General features: G+C 37.9%; 2 protein-coding genes across 8 annotated transcripts in view; both read right to left on the bottom strand.

Moving 5' to 3' along the window:
• LOC115433169 (sodium/potassium/calcium exchanger 3) overlaps positions 1-6,603 on the bottom strand; it is a 35,767-nt gene extending 29,164 nt beyond the window's left edge. Inside the window, exon 1 of one of the 2 annotated variants that reach the window (XM_030154446.1) lies at positions 6,150-6,603. In XM_030154446.1, coding sequence (XP_030010306.1) covers positions 6,150-6,252 — 103 coding nt within the window. In that variant the 5' untranslated portion in view covers positions 6,253-6,603. The remainder of the gene's footprint in view (positions 1-6,149) is intronic. The other variant, XM_030154445.1, reaches the window with a different exon arrangement.
• Positions 6,604-14,490: 7,887 nt separating this feature from the next.
• sipa1 (signal-induced proliferation-associated 1) overlaps positions 14,491-19,483 on the bottom strand; it is a 44,182-nt gene continuing 39,189 nt past the window's right edge. For 4 of the 6 annotated variants that reach the window (XM_030153985.1, XM_030153986.1, XM_030153983.1 and 1 more), the window contains 2 exons: positions 19,377-19,455; positions 14,491-17,409 (listed from right to left, as the gene is read on the bottom strand). In XM_030153985.1, the coding sequence (XP_030009845.1) occupies positions 17,266-17,409; positions 19,377-19,455 (223 nt within the window). In that variant the 3' untranslated portion in view covers positions 14,491-17,265. Of the gene's footprint in view, positions 17,410-17,608; positions 19,456-19,483 lie in introns of those variants that run through there. The other 2 variants (XM_030153987.1, XM_030153988.1) reach the window with 2 other exon arrangements.

Here is a 19,483-nt window from a genome sequence, read left to right as displayed (position 1 = left end):
GCTATTAAAATTTTACTTGACGGATGATGAATTCAGGATTGAACCACGTCGAGTTTTAGTCTGTATTAAAGCATTGACTTAAAGCAGTGTATGACTTTCATCCCGAATTTTTTTTTCAAATTTATAAAACCCCAATGATAGCCAAATCCTTCCTACTATATAATGCACGTTCTACTATATTATGCACGTTATGTTGCTGCACAGGAGGGCGTTTGTATGGATTTTCCTCAGCCTTCACAGGCCTGATCGCCGCCAAACTCGCCAAATGAATAGAAACATTACGTGACTATCTACTAGGCACAATTTTATGTCCATATTCAAATGTTGTGAGGTATGCCGGGCGATTTTAGCCTCTCTCTACTTTGAATTCTTCATCCTTGCCGCCATATTCCATTTTCAGAAGTGGTTATGCTGCCGTTCATGAAATTTCTACTGCTAGCAGACGATGCTACAATGTGAAGGCTGCAGTTCACTACCGCTGTATGAATTTAATCATGCTTAACAGGCCAAACAAATACATGCTCTTCCCTTCATGCCTCAAATGTCGGCTCAAATGATTACCTGCACAATGCATGATTATATGGTAGTTTACAAGTGGATAGTGGTGGCAGACAAGTTCTACTTATCATGTTATCATACAATTGCACCACGGGTACAATGCCTCTAGTTAGTAATCCATTAGTCTTTCCATGCTTATGTACCTGAATCATTTCCCTCACAGTGAACAACTTTGAAGATGACTCAATCATAAACACAATCCGCTTGTTTACATAACAAACCGAAACGTCACTTGGGCCTTTTCAGAAATTTTGTCGCGAAGTGCATTGTGGAAATAGGAATTCCATACAGCAGCAATTTTGCTGTCTCTTGGTGAGTGTTGAACCCAAATGTCACCTTTACCTCCATCCATCGACTAGACTCATTCTTTAAAACAACCCTAGTGGACTGTAGAATTTTATATTGTAGCGATCTGGCTTGTTTTCTTGCCAAATCTGTGAGAAACCACTTTCACTTGGTTGCCATTGCATATTTGAAAAAATCTGTGATGAAAGTTATACGCTTTAATGTACTGATGAGTGATTTTTTTTTTTTTTCTTTTAAATTGTAGCAACTAAATGCATCTTTTGTACTTTTTTTCCCCATTTATTTAACTTGATTGGTTTTTACTCCATTTTATTTGATTAATTTAACTCTGCCTTCTGTTGTCTCTGTAATTTGTGCCTTAAATGTCCTTTATGTGTGTCTTTAACGGCTGTGTGGATGGACACCTAAGACAAATGGTATAATGAACCTTGAATCTTGAAGTTACAGATGCATTATAGATGTGCAGGTGCCACCAAAAACAACACTGAAAAAAAAAAAAAAAAAAACTTATATCACAGTGAGCATGACAGTCCTGACTGAAACAGAAAAAATGTGAACTGTCCATAACACTGAAAAAACAAAAATCTAGTTCGACCTTTAACAGACTTTCTCAGGGGAAGTGCTAAGTGAACCAGATCCCACTCATACTCATGTTTAAACAATAACCACACTCATAAATGCTCTGTGTACTGCGCTTTAAATAGTATTCTGCCTATCTATGCACACTACAGTAAACTCTGGTGAAAGATACAAACACAGATTAACAAGGAACATTAACATAGCAAAGGTCATACCATTTCTCTGCAGTTTTACAATGATCCTTTTACAATTTGCTTATAATTTCTGTGACCTTAAAGATTTACATTAACTTTACGACTGCAGTGACTCTTGCAGACGGAAACCTAACCGTAAAGGAAAGCTGCAGCAGGGCAGTGAAAGGTGAAATGTGGTGTTTGTGTGGAAATATCCTAATCCTGCTGCCAGTCTGCTAAACATAAACAGCCTGGCTGAATGCGCAGAGGTAAGTGTAAATACCATAATATTCAGTGTAAATAACACAAGTCATAATTTATCTCTCTACACATCTGTGCTGCAGGCTGTCAGACATTCATTCATGACATCTTTAAAAACACAGACTGTGAAAAAGGTCACACACAGCAGAAGTCAGCAAAGCGGTCAAAGTCCTTTGAATGTACGGTATCTTTCACAGACCAAATTATGTAACCGCCACAAATCATTAAATCACACCTTTTTTTTAACTTGACACATGGCTACGATGAAAGAAATCATTCATTGAAAGTCCAAAGTGACACACAACAATCTGTCCCATGTAGAAACAAGACACTTGATCCTGTCAATCGCACATCGACTGGACAGACCGGCTTCCTCTGGTCTTAACCCCAAACACCTTCACTGCCTCCACAAGACCAGACTCTGGTCTGTGGCGGCGACTGTCCGACTGTGAAATCCTCAATAGTGGCAATGCAGGTGAGCACGGCTGCAGCTGAAACCCGAGTCTGTAGATAATCATTTATAAAATATTTGATTACAACACATTGAGCTCATCTGCGGTGTAAATAACAGATGTGAAGACTTAAGTGTTATGCTGCAGTAAACATCTGATCTAACCATGGATTCACACTAATATTACATCAAACTGTTGCACTTAGTGGACACAGAATTCACAAACACTACTGTTAAGTGACATATGGTACATTTGTACATTACATCGTGGTAGAACGGTGTTCACTATCAGCTCTAGTAGCATCAGGAATGTTTGGTTATACTTTAATTTATATCTGTGAACATGTGCACATGTCAGACTGAAAACCTTTATCACAGTGTAAGATGGATTTGGGAAAGTCCTGTAACATCTCACCACATGTGTGTGTGATTCATGTGAAAAACAACAGTGACTACTGCATCTGAAGACAAATCTTTTAATGGTGGATGGATGAAATGTCAAAAATCATCCATCCTGGTGTGTGCAAATTGTGTCACAGTATAAAAACTACATGACTGAACACGTTGATTATAGGTGTTTCATTGCTAAAAGGTGCCTGGGATGCAAAGTTATAATGGGAAACGGCACGATGTAGTTTTTTGTTGCAATAAATACCATTGCAATAAAGGTTTTAATATGTTTTAAAATGTTTTGGTTTCATTTTACTACTAGATTACTGAAATATTTGTCCTGATCTGACAACAATGAACTTAAAACCACAAGAAACGGTTTCTTCAACTCTCACTCAAGAAGAAAAAACAGACTTAAAAAAATATAGATTTGACATTTATCATGATAGTTACTGACAACATGATTTTTTTTTATCAGATAATATTTAAAATCAACAGTCCTATGAGTTGTAGGAGTGATGTGTCCATGCTATGACATAGTAACTGTAAACTCTAGTAGGAAAATTTAGTAAAACCTAATTCTACTGGATTAGAGTGGACTATTTTTTGTTGTTTTGTTTACTTTTTCTACTTTAAGTTAGTTCCATTTACAAATTCCTGTGCAACACTCACTCTTCTGCACATGTTTGTGTAACCCTCCATGCAGATTTAATACCTTTGTCTACGAGTAACAATGTAAACTGTTAAATAAATGCATATAAAACCATCATATAAACAACACGAATGTCACCACTGTCTTTTTGCACAGTCCTGAGTTGCTTATATGGGTCTATGACATTTTGAAATCATCTAAAATGTTACATTTTGCCTCTGAACTCCAACACACAAGCCAGTTGTTTATTCAGCAGAATAAACTCAACAACTTTCCCCCGGGGGTTTCTCTTACTTCCCTGTTGTTTCCAACAATGTCTGTTGCTCTGGCGATCTTCACTGTGGTGCTTTTGCTTTCACCACTTCCTCATATGTGTTTTCATGAATTTTATGATTTGGTGCATTATATTGCAACTTGTTTTTTTTCTATATTTACAGTATGTTTTTGGCCTGATCAATACTGTTAGTCTGCATCAGGTCAGCGCGTCCATACATGGCTATAAAACCAGTGGTATTTAAGATGCCGGTGTAAGATTTTCCGATTATTGTTAACATGTCCTGCCTGTCACGTTACAAACAGCAGACTGGATTTTTGCTCGGTGCTTTTAGTTTTGTGGCCTTGGTCTCTGTTCAAAAAACCTCTTCTGGATGATGACACACTCATAATTTAAAGGTGAAGTATAAATATTAATGACATGGCTCTTTCAGGAGGACGCTCTTCCACAAGGGACGGCATACAACACCAGAATGAAACTAAGTGTAAATAAAACACTCCTGATAGAATACAATACATTTAATATCAAATAGTGCACGTAGATGCATAGACACGGTTAAGGAGAAAAAAAATAAAGCACCTGATGAGCGAATGTGACACCATGACCCCATCAGCAAAGATGCAGAGCAGGATAATGAGCTCTGCCTTATAACGCTGCTAGGAGACACAGTAAAGCATCCCACCCAGACTTCACTTACGTCCTCGTGAATCTAAGACAAATATAATCCAGCCATGAATTGATATTATGTAACTGGAAATATCTGCAAATATTATAGAGGTGGCTGGAATTAATAGAAGCAACAACATCACAGAAGATGCACAACCTTGTCACTGTTTTCAGACAAATTCCTCTTTTTATTCCTATTTATACACAACAGTAAATACTTTTGACCTGGTGCAATGATTACATAGAGTTCCAGTTACACTTTATCAAGAATACATCACATTGTCAATCATTTCATGAGAAGAGGTAAAACTATTTTATTCCAACTTTATGGGTAACAGTGTAGAATCACCATATTGTAAATATTTAAGCTAATTACAATTATCATCATTTCCTTTGTCCTGAAACCAATATGAAATGTCATATTTTATCACTATTTCCACATCTGTAATTTATTTGTATGCTTTGGCAATAGGCTCATTTACTTCCGCCTAATCTATTCTCTGCAACTTTTGTTTACAACACCAAAAAAGCAAACAAAAAGCCCATTTTTGTTTCCATGTTCCAGTGTTCAGTGACAATACTATGTATACTAATGCTGTCTGTGTAAATAAATAAACTGTTGTTAGGCTTGTATTGTAGTAGCGACAAAAATGAAAGAGAAAAAGACAATTAATATCATAAATCTCAATTATTTCTATCAGAATGACTGATCAGCTGAAAGGTCGGTGTGGTGACGGCCCTTGAGATGTGGACGTCACAAAGGCAGGAATCCAATGAAATCTGATGATTTATGTGGAGGTGAAGTACAGCTTGTTTCCATGTATAGATAACAGCAGTCACTGTATAATGTGTCCTATGCTTTTCCAGACTGAACCGATAAGACATACATCCACATGACAATCAGGAAATCAGCAGAAGTTGATCAAAGGGACCGTGATGATACTATGTCATGAAATGAAAGTAAATCAATGTATGTCATTTTTTTAATCTATATTCAATGTGACTTTATTTACTCTAAACATATCCTCAGCTAAAGAGGCAGGCTGGGAAAGGTAGAAGTTGTGAAAAAAGGGAGACTATTTAAGGATGAAGCAAATATGTTCATCAGAATGATTCCATTAGGATGATATGAAGTGTATTTTAACTGAGACAGACAGTTCTATGCAAAATATACAGTTAAATCCAAAAGCCAAAGGGTCACATAATGCTAGATGGTTTACAGTCATGTTAAAACATGTCTTAAATCACTGTTTGTTATTTGAAATGCTACGTTTGTGCACAAGCATCTGCATTTTTCCCCCCATGACACATTGTGCTCAGATCATATGATGTGAGAATGCATCTTCAAATGTATGCAAGTCTGTTTGAATACAACTTAAATACATTTGATGCACAATGCAGCATGTTTCTGGTGTGATTGTAAAGACTGATTTGTACCTTCTACAGAAAACCCTGCATATAATCAGATTTCAGATCAATTTAGAAGATAAAGCCAATAGACTTATGCATTTGCTGACTGTAATATGAAAATAAAAATACATATTTTAACATGGACTGAGGTGTGAGTTGCATCACTGCTGGATTATAAAGGTATATTATTTAATGAGATTTTCCAAAACACATTGCCAATATACATGTTGTGTTAAATGTCAGTATTTTATTAAATGTTTACCTAAATTGGAATGTGTCCATGCTTCCTAAACAGATGACAAATGTCTGCAAAATATGCACTGATGGTATAAATACCACTAATCATCTATTTGTGTTTTTGCATCAATATGACTGTTTTTCCTTGTGTGTATGTCTAAGAATATCCCCTCCGTGAGTCTGGGGTCTCACCTGGAGCCTGGATGACCTGTACGAGCCAAATGACGGTGGCCAGCCCTAGTCCACAGCAGCAGAACCGCTGGAAGGGCCGCCGGTGCCTCCGAGCTGCTCTCATTCCTCAGCCGGCCGCATTTCCACCAAAAAACATCTGTTGCTCGCTCTCTGACACTTGTTTCCTACTTTTCTCTGCAAACGGCTCCGTGCAAACCCACAGCCAGAGCACCTCCAGCAGCAGCAGCGACTTCTCTGCCAAGTTGTGTCCAAAAACCCCCCAGACACCAGCCCGGTTCGGACCCCCTCCTCACTTCAGCTTCAGTCCCAGCTCTGCTCCCGGTCCTACATAGCGGGTGAAGGCGTAAACCTGATGACTGCGTTCATGTGTACAGTCTGAAAGGTCGACAGCGGATCCCACAGTGTGGTGCAGCAACAGGAGGCGACATGCTCTGCTCTGCGCCCAGTGCGCCTCCGCTCCACCACCTCCCTCTGCTCAGGCTGCAGTACACAGCCTCCACCAGCAGGCGGCGACAAACACAACAGCCCGCAGCAATTCAAATCACTTTATTTTTGGCCCCAGGGGGTCATTTAACCCTTTCACACATGAACTGTTAATAAACTAGTGGTACTTTTTGACATAAAATGTATCCAATTGAATTTCTTCACTGTCTTATGTTTATATATATACATATATGTTCCTGCAGCTGTCATTCTGCACAACAGAAACTGCTCCAAATAATTCTGTGCAATAAACCATGCAATAATGAGCACAATAAACCTTGCAATAAACCAGCGTTTTTCAACCTTGGGGTCGGGACCCCACATGGGGTCGCCTGTAATTCAAATAGGGTTGCCTGAAATTTCTAGTAATTGATAAAATAAAAATAATTAAAAAAAAAAAAAAAAAAAAAAAAAAAGAAAACTTACTGATGAAAAACATATAGTGAGTTGACAGAGACAATCCCAGTACATAAAAGTCATGACAAACTGTCAAGCTGAAACTGAAGCACTGTGGTACTGTTTATCTTTTAAATGTTCATTGTGGTCGGTTTCAGATGCTGCAGCTCTTTCATAATTCATAGTTTGAGTTATTGTTTGTTCGGTATTAATTGTCAGCCTTGTAAATCCAAGCTGGACTGACTGTACATATCCTGACCAAGGAAAATAAAATTCTCCCTTTGTGCAGTAATCTACACCTGGCTTTTCTGCCTCTGTCTATAATAATATACATTATATAGACTAAATGTCGTCTGTCATTAAACATTTATTTGCAACATAGTATAGCAGACTATTACATGATCAAAAACAAATTAATGTCTCCATTTTGAATATCTGGGGTCGTCAGAAATTTGTGATGTTAAAATGGGGTTATGAGCCAAAAAAGGTTGGGAACCACTGCAATAAACCCTATCCCTATCCAACCTGTGGCATGATCAGCATGTGCACAGCTGTAAATTGCATATAGCTTTTTTAGTTTTTTAAAATTTTTTATTTATTTTGATTTTGCACTTCTTTTACTCTTGTGTGCTTTTGTACTTTGCTGCTGTAAACCTGGAATTTCCCCTTGTGGAACTAATAAAGACACATCTTATCACTCTTATTTAGCAGGACACACTGCTATTCACTGTAGTTCCATACATCAACATAATCATAAACTCATCATTAAAGCTCTTTGCACAAAGAGAATATATAACTTCTGTAGGAAAACATGTAATTTCAGTGTAAAATATTACTGTCCACTGTGATTAATCACATGAATCAGTGATTATATTCTGGGAAACTTTAGTCACAGAGACAAAAACCATAAGGATTAAACTGTGAACAAACTATTCCCTAAACCACAGGCCACCAACCCTGTTCCTGGAGAGCCACTATCCTACATGATGTTTCCCTCTTCCAGCACACCTGACAGGTGTTATCAGGCTTCTGCAGAGCTTGATGATAGGCTTATCATTTAAATCAGGTGTGTTGGAGGAGGGATACATACAAAACATGCAGGATAGTAGTTTTCAAGGACCAGGGTTGGTGACCCCTGGCCCTACCCGAAACAGTAGCTTATTAGAGAATTTCCTCGTAATCCTTTTTTTTTTTTTTTTTTTTTTTTGATTCATTAAACAATAGGATAAGACTTTATTTATCTGACAGTGGGGAAATTCAAGTGTGACAGCAGCAGTTACAGAAAAGTGAGCAAAACAAATATTAGAGCTGGAGTCATTACTGCAAATAATGTAGCTTTGATTTAAAACTGTGTTGCTTCAACATCATGCATGAAAGGGTTAAATGTGAATCCAGGAAAATTAAGTAAATATAATATAATATAATATAATATAATGAATAACCTGAACAACTTGAAATTTCTCAAGAACAATATTATGCCTCATCTTATCATTTACACATGTGCATTACAACTTACAGAAATTTCAGGTTCTTCATAGGTTATTTACAAAGAAAGCCCAGTGAAAAGATGTCAGAAGTGTAGGTTGTACAATTTAAAATGGCACTAATGCGGGAATTTTTCATGCAATAAGGAGCAAAGCAATCTGTCATTGTCCACATACTTAATATAGTTTAACTGCACCGTATATTTTCCACTGTTTCAAGCTTTGCAGGGACCTTCAGGGGTTTCCCTTTCTTGATGCCAGTTTCTGTTCATAAAGCCATTGCTGTCTTTTCTTTGGAATGATGTTGTAGTGTTGCAGGCTGCGTCACTTGTCACTGTCATCACCCTTTGGTCAGATAAACGTTCAATAGCATTGACATTTGTGTTAAGTCCTCAGGTCCAAATGTTCCTTTTTGTTGCTAATTTTCTGTGAGAAAAACATACCTGACAATACTATTAAAGAGACAGTGACGTCCCATGGATTTTTTTTTTAATATATCACACTTAATCCTGTCAGTGGAAATGGCTCAGTTAAGTTTAGTTCAATACATTTTTCCTCAACCAGTTGAAAGGAACAGTAAAGGGTTAATGTGCTGAATTAATAGCCATACAAATGACTTCTGTAATCCCACCAAACTACAGATGAACTAAAATGCACATGTAACCTTCAGAGTTTCATTGCTAGGTCTGTTGAAGATGGGCAGATTCCACTGTACTGCTAAGTTATTGTTTGTAATAGTCTTGTATGAACTGTAAAGGTGCTTAATATCAAACATCATTATATTGTGCAGCTGTTGCTTTTCTTGTGGCCACCCCCTGCAGGCTGCACCCAGCAGGAGGAGATTTTGAAGTTTCCCTACTCCTGTGAGCCTCCATGAGCAGGGAATGTCCATCCTGACAACTTAATATGGAGTGTTATTATTATTGTTAACATAAACAAGAGGACAGTCTGCCAGCAGAGTGAGATGGCCGGTGTCCAAAACTTCAAAGCTGTTATATTATCTGATAGTAGTCCTAATAGTAATATTATCTAAAAATGTTCTTATGCAATTTTTAGATTTATATTAGAAGATAAAAACAATAACCAAGGCCTTCAGTAAATAAAGGGAGAAGATGTATTTTTCATAAATATTATTGTATATTATTACTGTCGGTCATTTCTTTCTCACATGGCACCCCTAGCTCTTGAATTAATCCAAAATCAAAATGTTAAAAGTAAGTGGACTACCCCGCTGTCTGTTTAGGGAAACAAAGACTACTTGTCACATGGAGACCTTCCAGAAACACGGTGAAGATTAAGAAACACTGCCTCAGCGCTGTCTGCTAATAATCCACCCTGCCACTTTCCCAGAAAGTACAAGAAAGTACACAAAGCCTTTTGCGTAAAAGAGCAAATAGTCTGGTTAATGTCTTGTATTAAAAATTGAGACCTTTAAAAAACAGTCCAGAGAATGAGGGCAGCCTCACCGAGCAGCAACGACATGAAGAAACCCAGTGTTTTTAACATGAACATGAAACTTCAGAGGGGAAAGGAGAACATGTTTATTTAGACAACATGTGTTGTCTAAAATGTGAGGTTCTCCAATTAACATGTTGCATATTTTACAAAACTGTTTGTTTTTTGACTGTGAGTGAAATAAAGGAAACCAGACACTGATGTTTGAACAGTTCAACTTTGGTTCATTTAGTTTGTAAAAGTTGTACCTGAAATCCATGAATTGAAGTGTTTCCTTAAAATAGACATATTTGATATTTTAGGATTTATAAAAACTTCTGTTTGCCTCTGAGCATTTGAAGGGCTCTTTGATAAGACACCTATTGTCAGTGTAGATGCTTCATAGATCTACGTCTATAAAATGTCAGGGTGATAGATGTCTCATTTGGCAGAAACATTACACCAAAGACACATCATCCTCATTTGCCTGTTGTGTATGAGGCGACAGTGCCCTACTGATTTAATACACAATATGCAGCTCTATACACCAGCACTGTAAACACACTGCTGCACAAACACACACATACACACACATACACACACACACACACACACACACACAACAGCAGCACACGGCCTCTGTATTTACAGAACAGATGAGTCAAACTGCTGTTAAGCCCTTGAGCTGTGTGTGACACATAGCCCCTAGTGAAGACTCCGTCCTGCGCTCCAACCCCAAATAAAGACATGGGCCAGCGCATTGTTGTCATCAGCCCTCCTCCTGGTGTCAGGGAGGCGAAGATAAAGCGTTTCTCTGCGGCTGGTGTTTAGAAAGGCCTTCCAGAGGACAGAGTCCTGGGAAATGTTTGTATGATGTTGTCTTGCTGTATTATGATCATGGAACAAGCTTTGGAAAATGCACTTATCTTACCTCATGCTGTATCAAATCAGGAACATGGAAGTATGCATCCAATCAGTATTTCAGTTTTCAAAATCTTATCTCTCTCTCTCTCTCTCTCTCTCTCTCTCTCTCTCTCTCTCTCTCTGTCTCTCTCTCTCTCTCTGTCTCTCTCTCAATCTCCTCATGTATATACGTGACTGCATCCTGATTTTACTTGAAAACAGTTGAACTGAACCTCACTGAAGTAGGTTCATATTTTTCTTAAGTCTCAGACTAAAAAAGCTGCTGGTGACCAGAAGTATATATTGATCTAAAATGTTTAAATAACTTTTGAACCATTGTTTCTATTAGTAAAGTTAAATAATTCAAGTAAAATGCAGTTTCTCAGCTTTTCACTAGTATCAGGTTTAATCCATTTGGACGTTCAGAGGCTCCATAGTGAACATGGAAACACCCTCTGATTCACCATTAAAGTCGCTCTATCTATGAATTAACTCTGAACTTTTATGTACACGATCAACAAATTCTATATGCAAAATACTTGATTATCAGTGCAGAGGATAAAATAATATAGTGATAAATCCCAGTTGGATGTTGAGAAAATCTAATTTAAAGTCATTTGAAAGTTGCCACAAAAAGCTCTTTAAGGGTTAAAGAAGTCTCCAGCATTTGTGAGAGTTAAGATGCTTTATGAAAATATATGACAAAACAGTAACAGAGGAAATTGTGTTCTGTGTAAAAAAAAAAAAAAAAGATCATCAAAGGTGCCTACAATCTCATTTTCACTACTTTTAGGACCGGAAAAGTTGAAATTAAAGTATTAAAAGTTTCTTGTAGATGTTAAATTACACATATCATGTCACAGATAAAGAGATAATATCCTCCTGATGAGGTTTCAGAGTCGGGGCAGAGCTTCTCATAACGTGCTTATTCAGCTGATTTTAGTGACAAACAGGAAGTGAGACTGTCTGTTCTCATTTCTGATCTGCTGCTTTGTTCCACATACATGCATGTATCTGTCCAGTCCACCTGCGGGTTTTCACAGTTTATAACCCGCCCTCATGATCTTTAAGCTCTACAAAACAAATCTCCCTCTGAGGTCTAGATTATACTAAAGCCTTTGAAGGCAAAAAAAATGTCCACAGTTGGATCATTTCTTTCTCAAATCATTGATATTTGTCGCCTCAGAGTCGTGTCAAATCGCTTCAGAGGCAAAACACGTTTATTCACCGTGACAAGTTGCAAATGTGCTTCTAATGATGAATTGTTTTTGCGTCTGCATGTGTGTCAGATGGAGCGCAACAATCAGATTTAGATGCTGTTTGATTGTGTGAAGATGAGTTGTTTTTAATCCTCCTCATCATGGGCCTGAGCTGCAGATTTTCATTCCGATACACACCTGGTGCACTGCTACAAATAACCAGGTGACATGATGACAAACCAAAGAGGATATCTGAAAACATCCCTGCATCCTATCACCCACAGTGTTAATGATTTAAATATATTGATTAGGTGAGAACTGTGAGGTTTACTGGAGTTAGATGTGTGGATTATAAGTATGTTTGGGCATTTTATTGCTGCCTTTTAGGGCAATGGGATACAGCAAATAAGCATCAGGTACACTACAAACAAAAAGTTAAGGATATTTCAGTTTTTCTTGGTCATTTTTGCCATTTGTAAATAAAACTATGTCTGGTCATTGAAAAAATGTTTCAATTCAATTCACACGCAAAAAAAGAAAAAGCACTGTGCAAGAATCCCAACTGAAAAAAATAGCCCAAAAATTAAAAATGTCCTTAACTTTTTGTTTGTAGTGTATGTTTAACAACAAAGTCTGCACAATGAAAGGGAAATATGCACATCTGGCCTTACAGATGATTACACCTTAAAATCCAGCATCCAGTAACTGTTCCTCAACAGCTCTCGGTAGAATAGTGTTGAAATCTGCATATCCTTTTACCCCAATATCAGAGAAGAGAAGGGAAAATGCAGAGGAAAAATGAACAATGTGTAACTGTAACAGGCCTAATGTATTTTGAGGACCCACACACAACACTCTCAGGTAAAAGTCAGAAATGTTCTTTATTATAAATTCAACAGAAGCAAACTGAAATGAGGATGATCTTAGGTGAGCAGGTGCTAGGGCCGATTTCAAATCCCAAATCTTCCACATGGCAGGAATACTCTACCTTTAGGCCAGAGGTGCAGGCTGGAGGCAGGGCTGAGTGCAGATAGTGGATGGAGGACTTGAGGGGACGACAAAATAACAGGAGACTTGGACAACAGCAGAGGAGTCAGAGCTAGTTCTCAGGGAAGCCGAGAATGGTAAAAACCAAACAGACACAGGCAGACGAAACCCAGGGAACAAATAGGCAGACTTTGTAATCAGGGACAGAAGGCTGGTGGGTTTACCGGGCAGAGACAGGGAGATGTTGTCAGGACAAGGCCAAGTCCAAACTAGGAAATCAGACTAAGAACAAATGCTGGAGTCAGGCATGATGCAAGAACAACCTGGAAAAGAGGAACTGAACCAGAGCTGCTTATATGACGGCCAACTGATTAGGTACACCTGTGAGCAACAGGTGGATCTATCTATCTATCTATCTATCTATCTATCTATCTATCTATCTATCTATCTATCTATCTATCTATCTATCTATCTATCTATCTATCTATCTATCTATCTATCTATCTATCTATCTATCTATCTATCTATCTGTACTTGTACTTTTACAGCTTTAAACCTCATGTTTTATGAGCTGAAACCACTATTCCACAGTACACTCCTCCCACAGATGTGGAAATTAAATCCTTGTTTATACATTTTTCTTCTTCTTTCATCCCACTTTGTCTAGAGCCTTTTAGACTCAGGTCTTTTTATCCAATCACACAGTGACGTTGGCTGATATCATCTTGTTGAAGTTCAGCTTTAAACCCTTTTCTTCCTGAGCTGCTCACAGCTGTCACTTCACAGCTCTGTCACCTCCTGTGTTCATCATAATCCAGTCCAGGATGTGAGCTCCGGTCGTCCCCTCCATCACACATCTTGTTCTAGTTACTGAGGTCGTCTGCAGAGTTTCATGTTAAATATTCAGATACTTTTTTAATGATGAAAAAGAATTCACTAACAGCCCATTATTCTTTTTATCAGTAATTTCATGTTTGCAAGTGAAAGTAATTCTAAAAACTAATCTCATTTTGAAGCTTTGCTTATTAACTCAACCCATTACAATGCTGTTATCTCGTCTGTTTGACACCATGTGGCCGCTGACAGGACTATGGGTGACTAATTTGTTTCTGATTCCAACTTTTTGTTTTATTTGGAGGCATTTTTTTCCACAAACCAAAAGGAAAGGAATAAACAACCCCACAGTCCTTCTGTATCCTGAAGTCAGCCACATAAATGTCTTAACTCGGTTAGATTTTTGGGCCATTTGTCACTATGTCAACTTTGCTTGGGACCTAGTTTAGATTGTTTGGATTTAATTATTTCCAGATTAGGTCAGTTTGTGATGTCAGTTTTTTTTCCCCAGTTTTGTCCCTTTTTAGGCCATTCAGCCACATGTAGTTTTTCTTTTCTCTGCAAACATCATTCGATTAAATGAAAAGAAAAGCATTCGAACTGAATTTCAGCATCAACATGTCATGTTAAGCACCTTTTCCTTTTAATTCACTTAAAAATCATATATTTGTTGGTTTGCTTCTTTTGACAATTGGTACTCATTGAGCCATAAACGTTCAGAGATATTTGAGACCAAAAACACTCAGCTATTATTATTCATATCTGTTCATCCAATCACTTTTTCCTCACACGGTGAATGATGAAGACCAAGAAGTTGTGACGGTCCAATAGAAACCCTTCATGTGCCACAAAACCTCAGTGAGTGCAACCAAAAACAATGAAATGAGATCACTAAGCAGGGTAACATACATTACATGTTCAGGTAGGCACAAAGTCAGAGAAATAAGCCTTCACATAACACCTGAATGACCAGTTTTGACCATCCATTCTGAAGGAAGAGATTCGCTCATTAAGGCGTACCTAATGGTGTTTTAAGACCTTTTTAAATATGTACGAGCTAAAGCTGAAATAGCTCAATACTAGAATAATAATAAGAACCATCACACTAAGCAAGACTTGCAGATTTTGCTGGGTCATATCATATATGACTGTTGGTTTTCTACAAAAAGAAAAAAAGGGGGGAAAAAAAGCATAAATTTGTAACCAAACCCACCATTCAATTCTGCTCTATTTCACATTTTTCTCATTGCTTCCCTCCAGTTGACACAGCTACAAGAAAATCCACATTTGCATGATTAATAAGTTACATTTTTTATACAGACACACATACAGAGAGGAGCTTGGAAGTTGCTTGGCACATTCTCATGCTTGACCAGCCTCCTACAATCTAAATAACTATACAAGACACAGTAAAACAGGTCTTCTTACACCATCTTCTCCCTGTTAAGTCATGAGGCTTCAGCATGTACACGAGATGAAACGAGGAGCCTGCATGGCCACGGGTAACACTTGTCTGCATAATCATCCTGCAAAAGGAGGGCGTACACAACCCAATGCACTAAGTAATAACATGGAACAGTTCACCTGTACATACAGTATCTTCACATACTGATAAAGTTTAGATTCATAATTTAATCTGAATATACTGTATCTTAATATGCTGGTACCAGGTATTCACAGTGACTCTAAAATAAAATTACAAGAGGAAGTTTGTACAAGAAACAGGAGCTTTGAGAGTTTGAGTGACTGACAAATGTTTGGCATCCCTTTTTTTTTTTTTTCTTTTTCTTTTCAGAGTTCTGAGTTTGTGTTCGAGTCAGTTCTGTTCAGTTTCAGTGGGATTCAGGAGAGCTGCCCGGGCTTTCGTTGGCACTGAGGAGAAGCAGTCCGACTCCTCTGAACACACCTTATTATTGGTGCCATCGGCGTTGGACACAAAAAAGGTGAGGTAAGGTGGCGTCGGGGGGGGACGAGATTTGACCCACCTTGTTATGCTGAGCAAGACATAACCTGGGCAGGCTAAATAAAGTACAGTATGTGCCCTGTCCAGTGTCAAGTTTACAAAAAAAGTGCAGGAACAACACAGAAACACACACAAACACACACATCAGGGTGGACTGGTAAGATTTCACCTATTTGTCCTTACCACTACCACTCATAAGCCATACTAAACAATTACCCAAAAGTCACTGTAGACATCCGCTGAACACAAAACATGTTGAATACGATATTCTGTATTTCACTATTAGTTTAAGGTGTTTCATTCAGACACCTAAAGCTATTTTGCCAGCTGAAAGAAAAGCTGCCTTTTGGCATTTTGTGGTTCAGGCCAGCAGAAGATCTACAGTATGGCTGCTACAATAGTGAGGTTAGAAGAAAACAGCTACAGGCAATCATGAAAGGAAGCCGAAGCAGTTCTTTCCTGCCATTGTCTGTGTCTTCAGGAGAGGTATAACCCTATTTAGTATCCCTTCAACTCAACTCCCAGGAGGAAAAGCGTGCACTTTTTTTTTTCATTTCTTCCAGTTTACATCCCTTTCTTATATCCCCTCTCCCTAAAAAGTCCCAATTTCTTAAATACAGTACTGCTTAGACATGAAGAGGAGGATGTTCTGCAACAGACCTTGCTCTGAGGCCAGTCAGTTAGCATCATTACATCTTTTGTAGAAATAGACGGCTGCCTAAAGGCTCGTCAGTGTCATGTTCCTTTTTTTTGTTGTTTTGTTTTTGTGTGTAATTTTGAGGCCTTCCACACTATCAGGCAGAACCACACTCATTGCAACTACAGAACTACAGGTCTGGCAGAGGGATAGCAATACTATGTACTTTTCACATATATTATTGGTCATATATATGTGTATGTGTGTGTGTGTGTGTGTGTGTGTGTGTGTGTGTGTATATATACTTTTGGTCATTTCAGATAAGACACCACCAAACATGCTATACAGTGTCTCTCAGTCTTCATTGCCACTTTTTATGCAAGTGCTATTCAGCCCAGCTTGTCAAGTATTTGAAGCAAGGTACAGTAAGAGATGCACACATACATACATACACACACAGCGTACACACACACATTCACAGACTTACATTATCATACACTCACTAAGGTAAGCACTCTGGCATAGCATACCAACTCAGCAGCCTGATAACTGCGCATTGGTCAGTCTATGTGATGTTTAGAAGGTCTTTTCTTGTATTTTTGTGTGTTTATTTGCATACTCCTTCACCGAGAGGCAGGTCCAAGGATTTGTATCGAAGCTGTGGTCGTACACAGACTGAAGAGGGTGTGTGTGTGTGTGTGTGTGTCTACTTTTGCAAATATGTATAAACAAACTCGGTGTACAAGGACGTTGTACGTTTTGCATGTTTCCACAGATTTGTTTGTGTGTGACGGAGCTAACAGGGCTTGTTGACGTTACACAGCAGCTCGGTGACTTTGATGAGGCGGGCCACTGTGCTCTGTGACTCCTCCTGCAGCCGCTGGTTGTTCTGCCGGAGGCTCTGCACCTCGGCCTGCAGCACCGCCTTGTCCTCCTTCTCCTGAAAGACATCGGCACAAAACAAAACAAAAGCTGTCTCTCAGATCGCTGTGGCAGGAACAGGAGGACAGTGACAGGTAGAGCTGAGGCTTTAGGGGACTACAGTGGACATCGAGCGTGAGGAAAAACAACATAAACAGTGTAGACAAACATCACAGTGCAGGAAAGATGAACAAATCAGGATACCAAACAGTGCTGAATTAAATTCTTCCTAAATTTATTGCTGATTTTACAAAAAAAAATAAACAATTAAACTCATGTGCTTAACCACTTTCAGGTAAAGATAATGAACATTTGCTTGCATTTGTACTATTCTTGACATTCGCAAAGTTAAACGTACAGTATTGAAATAATGCTTCTAGAAGTCTCTCAACAAAAACAATAGTGAAAGATGCGGTAGGAGATGATACTGTGAAGTAGCATGCGATCATTAAGTTGTTTTCACCATCATTGCCAAGAATCTATCTAATGTGTCTCAGGCAGAAATCATGTTTACACACGAGTTAATATATTAAAGTTTTATTCACATTACGTTTAGTGACATATATTCACATTATGTCATTTCATTCTAATGAAATATTCGCCAATGACATGAAAAGGGCGACAAAATGAAATGGGCTATTACATTAAATAAAATGATAGATTTCTCTTAATTCGAACATTGTTGGAAACATTTGAAGTACACAAGTCAACCAAATATATAGGAATATTTTAATGCGGAAATGTTACATATTATATGTTTAAACAATTCATTCATAATTGAAAAACATCATTAGATGGTGCCAATTAAAGACGGAAAAACAGAAAACTTTCAACAGAACTGGAGAGGAATATGACAGACACACAACCTTTGACATCTGCATGGAAAAGAAAATAACATGGTAACCATCTGCTGGGGCTGTTTTAATATCTGAAATTAAAAACGTTGCCACATTAATATACACTGTTACCCATAAAGTTGGAATAAAATATTTGCACTTCTTCTCATAAATTGATTGTGACAATATAATTTATTCTTGAAAATTAAACTCTAACTGGGACTCAGTATGTAATCATTGTACCTGGTCAAAGGTGATTACTGATGTATGAATAGGAAAAAAAGGAGGAATGTGTCTGAAAACAAAAGCATTCCAACTTTATGGGCAACTGTGAACTACCTGCACAAGCACACAGGTGTTTAAGTGAAACGGATTCATCATCTTTTGGTGATATTTAGTGAGATTATGTGAAGTGCAAATAAAACTGATAAAGTTGAATTAATGTGAAAAAATGTCAAGTCATAACAAAAAACTGAACAAGTAGGCACAACAATAAATAAAAATAATGTGAAGGCTGTAGTTAAAGTTTCATTACAGTATCAGAGGTGGTGTTTTATAGTGAACAGCAGGAATTGCTGCAGGCGTTTTACTGTGTAACAGATATATTGTGTAAGTGTAATTAATTACTGTTTCTGTTTTTATAGGCGCATAAGGCACAGTAAAGAAATAATGGGATTTACATGGTATTTAAAAATACAAAAAAAATATGTACAGTATGATATAAGGCTGATAAAAATATGAAAACATCTTTCACTTCCACTATCAAACTATATGTAGTGTCTAACAAATAACGCCAAATAATAACATTAATGCAATGGGCTTGTGTTTTATATATAAATATAGCAGTGCTTTCACATTTAAATATGACTTACAGTACAGCAGCTTTTATTTACATCCCTTTTGTGAATACTTTTGAGTTTATTGCATATCTACATGAGTCAGCTCTGACTTTCTCTCACTGGAAGGAGTAGCGTGGATGAGAGGATTTGCACAGGCCTGCATTAGAAACCGTCTCACTCCAGCTGCAGAAGCGTCGAGATATTATAAACAATTCAAAGACTTTTTCCTACCTCCTCACTTTCCTGTGGCACTCACTCAAAATAAATATTACAATCTAAAATGTATGAAGCATTCATTAAAGTCATAGCACCTTTTGCAGGTCATCCTGCAGCTTCTTCAGCATGGACTCCAGCTGTGATACCTTCTCTTCGAGGTGGCCTGGAGAGTCACTGCAACAAAAAGGAGCAGTGACACTTT

This window comes from Sphaeramia orbicularis, chromosome 14 (assembly GCF_902148855.1).
Source record: "Sphaeramia orbicularis chromosome 14, fSphaOr1.1, whole genome shotgun sequence".
NCBI classification, from domain to species: domain Eukaryota; kingdom Metazoa; phylum Chordata; class Actinopteri; order Kurtiformes; family Apogonidae; genus Sphaeramia; species Sphaeramia orbicularis.
The sequence above is the reverse complement of the archived record's forward strand: the minus strand, read 5'-3'. Positions and strand labels throughout refer to the sequence as shown.